The following is a 10,467-nucleotide window of genomic DNA, read 5'->3' as shown; positions in this document are numbered from 1 at the left end:
GAGTTAAATGTTTTTTAGGTTCTATACTTCCCTATAGAGTGAGTTCCTGAATAAGAACAATCCGTTGTTTTCCTACAAAACCTATTCCCTTAACAAAAAAAATGTTTTCTGTAACAGAAATAACGTTTTCTTTTTGGGTTTTGCTGTTTGGGGAGAAGAAAAATGGGGGTTTGGGACTGAACCAAACTTATTACTGGTTATAAATTTACTTACTTTATAAGGAACATGTTGCAGGTGGTCTATAGATGGTGGCAAAGAAATGATGTTAAGGAGGCCATTGAAGCAGTGTCGAAGATGAATGATCATGCTGTGAGCATTTTCAGTCGCTTTCCAATGTTACTATATGTGTTCTCACTTGTGGTATTGATGATCATATTATATTTGACCAAATTCTTGATACTCAAGATATTAATGTATTATGGTATTTATTCCAGGTGATTGCTGATGTTGTTAGTGTGATAACGGAAAAAATGGATATCGTTACGCTTGATGTGTGCACTGGTCTGCTGCCACCACTGACTGACCTTCTACAAAGTCAAATGGACAGGTAAGCATCTCCTCTTCTGCCATCTGATTCAAGGCAGCACTTTTTATGCCGTGTTGGACAAGTATGGTGCAGTGGGATTAGATCCTTTTACTTCTTTGAATCACTTTAATGAGAAAAGGGAAAATATAAAGATACAGATATATGGTTTATGAAATCAATGCTTTTTGTGTTATGTCAATTTTATCTTCCTTGTTTCCATCATAGCTAAAAGATGTCTAACTTATATCTCGAGTGTTTGATCATTATTATAAAATTCTGCAACCAACCACTGGCAAAATAATTTGGAGTTATATGTTAGATCAGCTGTGGACGCATCACGCGAATCATTTTACCCTTTTAGTTTTTATTGTGGTTACAATATTGTTATCAGTTTTGTGGTTTTAAACTAAAATAACACCAGGGATTTTCACATTTGCTCTATTTGCATGCATTTATAACATAAAACTATAAGATTTTGTTACATGTTATTGACAATCTGATATTTGTATGTCTGTAGACATCTAGAAATATCGTTAGAAATGCTATTGAAGCTGGTCAGAACTTTCGGTTCTATGATTTATTCAGCCGTATCAGCTGCACCATCCGTTGGTGTTGATATTGAAGCAGAGAAAAGGTGTTAATTTTACCATCTTGGTTTTCTTATTTCATGTCTTGTATATATTGTATATCGACTCAATCTTTTTTCTTTTTTTTTTTTTTTGCTTCTTAATGAGGACCAGGCTAGAACGTTGCAACGCATGCTTTGTAGAGCTTGAAAAGGTCAAACATTTTTTACCTTCTCTTACAAGGTATGCATTCTACTTTGTTCATTTTCTTTTCTTCATTTTCCTTTCATTAATACTAATTGCTAATACATAAAAACAATTAGCATGAAAATCCTATATCAAGCATTGGATAATCTTATCGTTTTTTATTGTCTGTAGAAGAGGAGGATCAATTGCAAAGTCAGCGCACGAATTAAATCTGGCTCTTCAGGATGTTTCATGATTCCGTGTATTCACTTATTTCCTCATGTGCTGCTCAAAAGTTTCAGGGGTGCTAATAGGGGTTTGTGCATTTTAAAGATTTCAACCTCTACATAAGTCACCGGATAGGTTTTGACTGCACTTGGATGAAGCAGCCCTGTATTGGTTAGGCCTTCAGATTCATGGCAAGTGAAAACACCAATAATTGGTGCTCACATTCATGATAAGAGTGGAGGCACAGTTAACTACTGATTCTACGACACAAGCCAAGGCTTTGAGACATGTCTTGTCACTCACCTCTGCTGATGGCTGCATAGTTCTGACAACTATAACCTTATTTGTCATCTGCTTGATGTAAAGATCTCACCCCAGTTTGACGACTGACCTCTATTGTGTAATGCAAAAGATACTCCTATGAATGATCTAATGTTATTTGAGAATTTGTCATGATTTTTGTAGCGGTTCTTGTTAAGTGCTGTTCATACATAATTTGAGTGGTGGCGATGTTCATATGTCTTATTTGTTATGCAGATATTCTTGTATGATTTCAATGCATGAAATCACAGCTTTTGGTTCTATCTTTTTCAGGCGAACTCGAATTTAATTTCTAATGTATGAAATGAATTTATATATATGTACTTTGTTTATCGTTGCCCCCGAGTCCCCGACGAGTTGCTTTGATAGTATACGGGTTAATTCAATTGCTCGAACATGGGTTTTTCATTAAGTAATCTTCAAAGTAACGGCAAAGGTTTTAATAAAATGACAGTTAAAATTAGAGTAAATTACCAATTATGCCCCCAAAATTGTAAAACGCTGACAATAATAACCCTAATATTTGTAAACGACAATTATACCCCTGAAAATTTTAAAAACGCTACAAATATGCCCAACCGTGAAGTGAGGCCTTCTCCGTTAAACGGAACATGGTGATGTGTCAAACGGGAATCCAACGTGGCATCCTCACTAGGCCATCCGTCCCGTTTCAGGTTTTCCCCTAATTCGTGAAACCCTAATTGTGCAATTCCTAGTAAATGACCAGGCTAACCTTGAGTGAAACAATCCATTTAACTATGATAATTTTGGACGCGGGAAACTGAAGAGTTTCTTAGTGTTGGTCTCTGTATCTCTTCGTCTCGTGTGTCTCTGCATTCGCGTGTTGAAGTTGTTAACATCACTTGCAATCTGACGTTTGGCATTGATACTAGGTGAAGAAATCTCCATTGAACAACGAAGGTTTCGGTAAGCATTCATTGTTTTCGTTCTTCTTGTTATCAGGTCGTTGGGGTTTGCATGTTGTTGGTGATGAAGTGAAACTTTTTTCTGATGGTTGTGTTCATGTGTTGATTTATCTGATTGTTACTTCTTTCATGTTTTTTGTTAGATGGCAAGTCATATCACGTTTGTATATCACCATCGGGGTTGGTTAGAGAAGGATGCTGATGGTGTGGTGAGGTATAACGAAGGTTTAGTGAGTGTCATCGACAGGGTGCATGTTGATACATGTAATCTGTTCCTTGTTGAGGGTTTATTTCTGGATTTAGGTTATACTAGGTACAATGAAGTGTATTGGTTGGAGCCGGGGATGGATTTAGCTAATGGGCTACGAGTTCTGAGAAGGGATGCCGATGTGGTTAAGTTGTGTGATGCTGCACTGAAGAATAAAAACAGGGTGCACTTATATTTTGAGCATCCTATTGACGCCGATCCAGAGTTAGTTGATGTAGTCGAGGGACCTCCTTCAGAAGACCAGCAAAATCATGACCAGGATCTCCCACAGAATGATGAACATGGAGGAGCAGATGATACAGAAGTTGATGGAGCTATTTCAGAAATTCAGGAAACTCATCAAGATGATCCCACACAGTACGAGGAGCAACAGCAACAGGAGGGTGAATCAGTGTTGAATAATGGGGGGAATGATCAATTGGAGAAAGGTGACGTAGGTACTGATAACGTACCCATTGAAACTGAGGCTGCAACTGTTGAGAATGAGGCACCCAATCAAGGAAGTAACCATGAGACACAAGTTGAACCAGAAGAGGGCCAATCTCAGCGTCAGGAAGCTGAAGGTCGGGGAAGAAAGCGCAGGAGGAAACATGGAAGGCCCCAACCGTCTGGTAGAGCGCAACCTGATGCACAGGACAATGGAGACGAACTGCCAGGTTAGAAAATGTGTTGTATATGTTTGTAGCTTAAAACATGCAAATATTCATGATTGTATTGTTAATTAATTGTAGAGAATAGGGTGAAAATTGCTTATATACTTACCTAATCATATGAATGCATCACAAGGTCGTAGGCATCATCCAAGACCTCCTCCATCAGGTCAGAAGATCCTACCACCCAGGGAGGAGAATCAGGCTCCAAGGGTGGTTGTTCCTAACCAAAATGACCCTGATGGTGGGCCAACTGAATATCAGTACCAGTCTGAGGAGTTGCAGACCCCGCCTGGTTCTGATTCTGAGGATGAAAATCCAGTATTCCCTCAGCACAATCCTGATACAAAGTTTGGCAAAATTAGACTGGAGTTAGGTATGGAATTTGGGACGATGCAGCAGTTTAAGGATGCAGTCCGGAAGTATAGTATTCAAATGGGCAGAGAGGCATTTTTTCTGAAGGTTGAACCACATAGGTGCAGGGTTATCTGTTACAATGAAACGTGTCCATGGGAGGTTTACTGTGCAAGGAGAAACCAGCCACCTAGTTACCAAATAAAAACACTTGTTGATGAGCATACATGCCCTAGGAGTAATAGAAGTAGGTCAGTCACTTGTAAATGGGTTTCGGAAGAGTTGATAGGTAAGATTAGGATCTGTCCCAATTTGTCCCAGAAAGAGGCTAGAGATATGTTCAAGGTGGAGTTCGATATATGTGTTGGAGAGAGGATGATGTTTAGGGCAATGGAAAAGGCTAAGGATGTCATTGAGGGCACAGAGAGGGAACAGTATTTGATGTTGAGGACTTATTTGAATGAGCTCCGTAAGGCCAACCCAGGATCCAGTTGCCATATGGGTACATCTCCACAACCGGAAGGTTTGCCTAAGTTTAGAAGTCTTTACATATGTCTAGATGCTTGCAAAAGGGGATTCAAGCAAGGTTGTAGGCCTTTCATATGTCTTGATGGAGCATTCTTGAAGGGTTACTTTGGAGGACAGCTGCTGACTGCCGTTGCCCAAGATGCGAACAATCATCTATTTCCAGTTGCATATGGAGTAGTTGATGCAGAGACAAAAAAAAATTGGAAAGAATTCCTTGAATATTTGTTGGCAGATATAGGGGACCATCAGCAATTTGATTGGCACTTCATGTCAGATAAGCAGAAGGTTAGTTTTCAATTTGTGTTTTCAACTACTTTATTCAACTTATTACTCAAGCTATGGTATATAGTGTCTAACTTACTTAATGACAGGGCCTAATTCCTGCTCTGCAAGAAGTTATGCCAGGGGTTAATCACAGGTTTTGTACAATGCATATGTGGAGGAATTTCCAAAAGCGTTGGAAAGATCTGGAACTTAAACAATTGTTGTTTCAATGTGCAAGGGCGTTGACTGATCAGGAATTTGCTGAAGGTATGGCTGCAATAAAAAGGATTAATACAGCAGCCTGGGAATACTTGTCTGCATATGAGCAAGGAACATGGTCAAGATCAAGATTCTCTACCTGGCCAAAGGTAGATAACATAACAAATAATAATGCAGAATCACTTAATGCAACAATGGTGGGTTTAAGAGGCAAGAGCATAATTACCATGCTGGAGGATATCAGATATTACCTGATGAAAACTATGGCATTCCACAAAGATGCATTAATGGCCTACACGGGCAAGCTGGCTCCTATCCAAACGAGCAGGTTGGAGAAAGAAAAGAAGGAAGGAAATTACTGGGAAGCTCAGTGGGTGGGAGATGATGATCACAATGTGTTTGAGGTAAGAAGGCATGGTCACACACTTCAGGTCAACACTCAAGAGAGGACTTGCACCTGTAGAAAGTGGCAACTGACAGGCCTGCCGTGCTGTCATGGAGTTGTTGCAATTCAAAGAAAAAATCAAAGGCCAGAAGATTATGTCCACCATTGGCTGACTATGGAGGCATATAACAGAACTTACCAATTTCATATCAACACAGTCCCTAGTCAGGAGTATTGGGCTGATACAGAGGGACTGCCATGTCTCCCTCCACCTTATAAGAGGCCAATAGGAAGACCTACAAAAAAAAGAGCTCGACATGAATCAGAGAGGCAGAGTGGTAGCCAGTACAAACTTAAGAGGAGTTATGACAAAACAAGTTGTAAACTTTGCAAAAAGGTAAAAAATAATCTAACTTGCTGTTGAGTATTGTCATATATTGATGGTTGGAATGATGTTGTATTCGTAGGTTGGGCACAACTCAAGAACCTGTCCTGATAAGAAGTCGCATGTGGCATCTGAGGAAGATGCAACCGCACAGCAATCACCTCAAGCAGGTCAGGCAGATGGAGGACATGTTCAGCCACCAACTCAACAAAATTTGCCACATATGGATTTAGAGGACATGTCAGACTCCGAGCAAGAGAGGTTTTGGGAGGAGACCATGGATGCAGTTGAACAAGAGCTCACACAAGGCCATCCACATTCTGAAGCTGATGAAGAGGTATTACATATATCAATCAATATTGAGGCAGTCACTTGAGAAGTTATACTTAGACTTATTTTTTTGTAGGCCAATCTCAACCTATCTGGTTCAACAAGTCAGTCTGCTGGAAGGAGATCTCCTAGGACCAACCCTGGGAGGAGAGCAACCAGATCTAGCAAAGGTCCTGCATCAACTCCTAAAACTCCCTCCAATACTACTGCTGCCGCTGCTGCTTCTTCTAGCAGGGAAGGAATCAGGGTAAAGATGCCTATTATGAGGCCCCCATCAGCTCCATGTCCAGCAGCCACTCCAAGGCCCACAGCTCCAAGTCCAGCAGCCACAACAAGGCCCACAGCTCTAAGTCCAACAACCACTCCAAGGCCCAACCCACCATTTAGGCCCACACAAGTACGGCCCGTTGGACCTACTTCAACTGCTGTCCCTGGTTTAGGAGTTGCAGAAACCACAAGGACTCCTGTGGTGTCAAATGAAACCATGAATGGAGCTAGTAAAGCAACAACTTCTAGGTTCTCTAAGTTCATGCCAAATCAGTCTGGTTGAAAGGGACTTGCATATGTGATTAGTTCTTCTTTTGAGTTATGAGTTAAAGATTAGTTGTTATACTGTTTCTACTTTTTGAGTTATATGTTGTTCTTAGCATTCATGGCAATTGGCCTTTGCTGCACAATTTATGTCTTTTGGTGTCTGAAATTAAGACTAATTAGTGAGTATTGAGTATTTTGGTTAGAACAATATGTGTTAAGGCTAATTGTTATCCAGATCAAACTTTTTGGTTGGAACAATATGTGTTAATGCTAAATGTTATGCAGATCAAATATTTTGGTACTATTCGTATTCTTTTGGCAGTGTTTCATTTCTTAAACCCATCTCAAATTAGTTAGCATATCTGAGTTGTCCTTTTTTACTTATCTGTATTCACTCTATTCATGTTATTGTCAGTATTCAACTGGGTGTAACACACAGCTCTAATTCATTAATAAGCAACAACAATAGCTACAACAATGTCAACATAAATTCCACAAAACAGTAACACATAACATCCATTGTTTGTCCTGCATGCATCCCTCCTCCTATCTAACCAAACAAATCACACTCAAAATCAAACTCAGAACAACTCCACAAAGAATGATGCATAAAAACAATTCAACTCTCTTCATGTGCTCCCTCATCATCTTTCCATCTCTGTAAATGGTCTCTGTCTCAAGACTGGTAAATCTCCCTTTCAAGACTCCACATTCATGGCATACTTGTGTTCCATTCTTCGAGATTTCCTCCAGCCCAACTGATTCCTCGTTGGTTTCGTCCATCCACTGAAAATAACGACACCCAGTGTTCTTCGTCTGCCCAGCACAGAAGCCATTCATCAAGCTCAACTCTCAATAGGGAATGGGGACAGATTCAGCCAAAAATTCATACATACCTTCCACAGAGGACATCTGAAGAACCATCTCCCTGGATTTCTCCTCGTCTTCGACTTCAACGCCACCACTTGAAGACGGCAGAAGCATGTCCCGTCATATGGCTTGCTCCCATGTTCGTCGAGCCCTTCAGAGTTACTATTTTCCACTGACTGTGTCCTTCGATTGTTATGGGACAAGCCTCTGCTTCCACCATGCATGATAGTAATTAGGGTTTATGTTTGTAATGAATTGGGGAAAACATTCTCTCACAATCCGTATAAAGAAGGAACGACACAGAACGCCTACTGAGGATGCCACGTTGGATTTCCGTTTGACACATCACCATGTTCCGTTTAACGGAGAAGGCCTCACTTTACGGTTGGGCATATTTGTAGCGTTTTTAAAATTTTCAGGGGTATAATTGTCGTTAACAAATATTAGGGTTATTATTGTCAGCGTTTTACAATTTCGGGGGCATAAATGGTAGTTTACTCTTAAAATTATTTATTAGAATGATAAGTTTTGGATGAGCAAGTAAATTCTGCCTCTTTATCTAGTAAAAAAATAAAATAAAAATTTTCCCATTCAACAATATCCATTTATCTCATGAAGACTGCAACAATTCTTGCTGGCTATCTATCACTGCTCATTACACTTTTACACTTCTGGGCACCCAATTAGTCATATTAGTGTAATGAAACGGCTCTGCCAACAGTAGTAATGCAGGTCAAGTATTCAGACCAAAACCAACGGATGGTGCAAAAACCTTGGAAGATGATCCCATTAATGTTAATGTGACTGAACCTCCGGAAAACTTTTCTTATCTTTGAACCACACCCAATGTGAGATTGCAAGTAACCGAACCAACAACTTGCTTCAGATCTTGAAGTATTTGTAACCATAATCAGGGTTTTTCATCCCCTCTTCCCAATCACCCATGCACCGGCCACCAAATACAACCTGCTGGATACCAAGGTACCTGGTATATATTCATCCATAGATAAATTTAATGCTCTTCAATTTTGAGTAACAAACAAAAGATTATGATCCATGGACATATACTCTACATATGTTCATTATCTATTGTTACTTTTTTGTACATACCCAGAGTGGAGTATGTACTAAAAAGTAACAGAAAAATAAATGAAAAAGAGTATTGCATTTGCATGTCATTTAGTATTTAAACTTACTCTGAGCTTAAGCCAGTAAGGCAGTTGAGAAGCACATCAAGACCAAAATAATCAGCTGTACCCAGGTCCACCCTGTAAGAAACATGTTTTAAATCTTTATCAAATTACATAATTCATGCCATGGTATGCCTGACTCAAAGGTAACAAGTAAGAATAGGGCAAAAATTTTCATACATGGTGTTAGACAAAAAATATTACAAAATTTGAGTAAAACACATGGGTTCCATGTATCTAAAATAAAAACAGAGTTCTAGATGTTATACCAAACACGTCCCCAGTTATCCTGGAACTCTACGTCACCAATATCATGGAAAGATGACGGCATCACTTTGAAACCCTTGTCTGCATCATATAGAGGATCATACTCCATTGACGAATTTGCCATCTGCCATGAATTGAAGATGCTTTAATTCTTTGTTAAAAGGTAACAGCTATATATGATTATTCGTTAACACAAGCTGGATGATGCCCTAGCTTTTAATCATGTTGAAACTACCATAAGAACTGTAGAAGATAATGCAGAACACATTATGACATGATGAGTGATCAAAGAGATGACCGTGAACGACCAATCTTTGAGTCCAATACTAATGATAAGTAATACATGTAACTCGTCCAAGAAAAAGAGGAAAAAAAGAAATAAAACTAACACAAGTCCAATAACACTACCAAGGTAAAGATAACTCGAAGCTACTAGAATCCTAACCTGCAAATTTGAAGAATTGAAGGCACCGAGGCGACCCAAGACATACCATGATTGAATAACCTGCATGTTTTTTTACAAGAATCAGATCATATGTAACTAGCTAGCTAGTAGCTACACATCCAAAATTCGAAAATCTTAAGGAGCGAAATGGAAGTATGGAACACTTACACTACCAAGTAAATTAACATCCTTATCAGATGGTGATCCATAGAATTCAAACCAAATATGTGAATCAGTTGGATTGAAGCTGCAACAACCAAATAATCAAATTATGACAACTAAAACTAAACAAACGAAAAAACTCCACATCTTACTTTGCATTCATATGCATAGAGATTAAGGAAGAGATGAAGTTGTTAACTTACTCTCTAAATGAAACTTTGAAAGCAACAACAGAACCCGTCTTAGACTTACGAAAGTCTCTACCTTTCTTCCGAACTCTATCTTCAACCTACAATGTTAGTGAAGAAAAACGAACCCCAGAAATAAAAAAGTGATTTTGAACTCCAAAATGAAAGAAAAAAAAAAGATTGAAACTTAGTTGTACCCGTTTGCGCATGAGTTCGGGGTTTCCGATGCTGTCTCCAAGAACAGCACGGAGCTCAGTGTCGTCTTTGCAAGCATCTTCGAGAACCTTAGCCCAAGAGGGGTAGTTATGAATGCGCTCATGCTCTCTTTGTTGCTTCTCTTCGCGGATTCTGAGAAGCCTTCGAGTTCTGGCGCTGGTTCCTGAGCCTTTGATAGTCACCCCTTCATCTGAAGAAGAAGAAGAAGATGCAGAAACTGAAAGGAGAAGAGGGCGTCTCATAGGAAGAAGGGACGAATTGGAATGTGTGTTAGTGTTGGGGCAGTGCCACTGCAAGGGGCAGCTACATCTGGAAGCCATAGCCATTATCTTCCTTCTTCTGTCAAACTATCGCACTCTTTTCTCAAATATCTACCTGCCTCTTCACTTGGAAGTTGGAATACAAAATAATATTTTCCATATCGGATAAATTTTTTTTTATTCATAAAATAACTAATTA

At 39.4% G+C, this 10,467-nt stretch overlaps 4 protein-coding genes across 5 annotated transcripts in view; 2 read left to right on the top strand and 2 right to left on the bottom strand.

Annotated features, from left to right (window-relative positions):
* The window catches only part of LOC107644572 (katanin p80 WD40 repeat-containing subunit B1 homolog), a 9,016-nt gene extending 6,851 nt beyond the window's left edge, over positions 1-2,165 (top strand). Inside the window, exons 15-19 of the mRNA XM_016348460.2 lie at positions 235-309; positions 435-547; positions 1,044-1,160; positions 1,267-1,335; positions 1,471-2,165. Coding sequence (XP_016203946.1) covers positions 235-309; positions 435-547; positions 1,044-1,160; positions 1,267-1,335; positions 1,471-1,534 — 438 coding nt within the window. The 3' untranslated portion in view covers positions 1,535-2,165. The remainder of the gene's footprint in view (positions 1-234; positions 310-434; positions 548-1,043; positions 1,161-1,266; positions 1,336-1,470) is intronic.
* On the top strand, positions 4,940-6,929 carry LOC110262637 (anti-sigma-I factor RsgI2-like). 2 transcript variants are annotated; one of them, XM_021103056.1, is made up of 2 exons: positions 4,940-6,143; positions 6,213-6,929. In XM_021103056.1, exons 1-2 carry the CDS (start codon positions 6,030-6,032, stop codon positions 6,684-6,686), a joined length of 588 nt encoding a protein of 195 aa, XP_020958715.1. In that variant the 5' UTR covers positions 4,940-6,029; the 3' UTR covers positions 6,687-6,929. Both variants share the same exon structure in this region; 1 of them encodes a protein (XP_020958715.1).
* LOC110262638 lies at positions 7,077-7,965 on the bottom strand. The gene is made up of 2 exons (XM_021103057.1): positions 7,567-7,965; positions 7,077-7,486 (listed from the first exon to the last, which is right to left on the bottom strand). Exons 1-2 carry the CDS (start codon positions 7,762-7,764, stop codon positions 7,217-7,219), a joined length of 468 nt encoding a protein of 155 aa, XP_020958716.1. The 5' UTR covers positions 7,765-7,965; the 3' UTR covers positions 7,077-7,216.
* Positions 8,076-10,208, bottom strand: LOC107644573 (the record flags this gene model as incomplete). Its single annotated transcript, XM_016348461.2, is given in 7 exon segments — positions 8,076-8,525; positions 8,737-8,808; positions 9,000-9,121; positions 9,443-9,502; positions 9,611-9,689; positions 9,808-9,893; positions 9,990-10,208. Coding segments are annotated over 7 exon segments (741 nt in total), but the record flags the coding sequence as incomplete, so codon positions are not given.

Source organism: Arachis ipaensis, chromosome B05 (assembly GCF_000816755.2).
Source record: "Arachis ipaensis cultivar K30076 chromosome B05, Araip1.1, whole genome shotgun sequence".
NCBI lineage: Eukaryota > Viridiplantae > Streptophyta > Magnoliopsida > Fabales > Fabaceae > Arachis > Arachis ipaensis.
The sequence above is the reverse complement of the archived record's forward strand: the minus strand, read 5'-3'. Positions and strand labels throughout refer to the sequence as shown.

Coding starts and splice junctions, on each gene's coding strand:
- LOC110262637 (XM_021103056.1), top strand. CDS start 6,030: ATGGATTTAGAGGACATGTCAGACTCCGAGCAAGAGAGGTTTTGGGAG. Junction 6,144..6,212: donor ATTCTGAAGCTGATGAAGAG/GTATTACATATA, acceptor ATTTTTTTGTAG/GCCAATCTCAACCTATCTGG.
- LOC110262638 (XM_021103057.1), bottom strand. CDS start 7,764: ATGCATGGTGGAAGCAGAGGCTTGTCCCATAACAATCGAAGGACACAG. Junction 7,487..7,566: donor TCAGATGTCCTCTGTGGAAG/GTATGTATGAAT, acceptor TGTGCTGGGCAG/ACGAAGAACACTGGGTGTCG.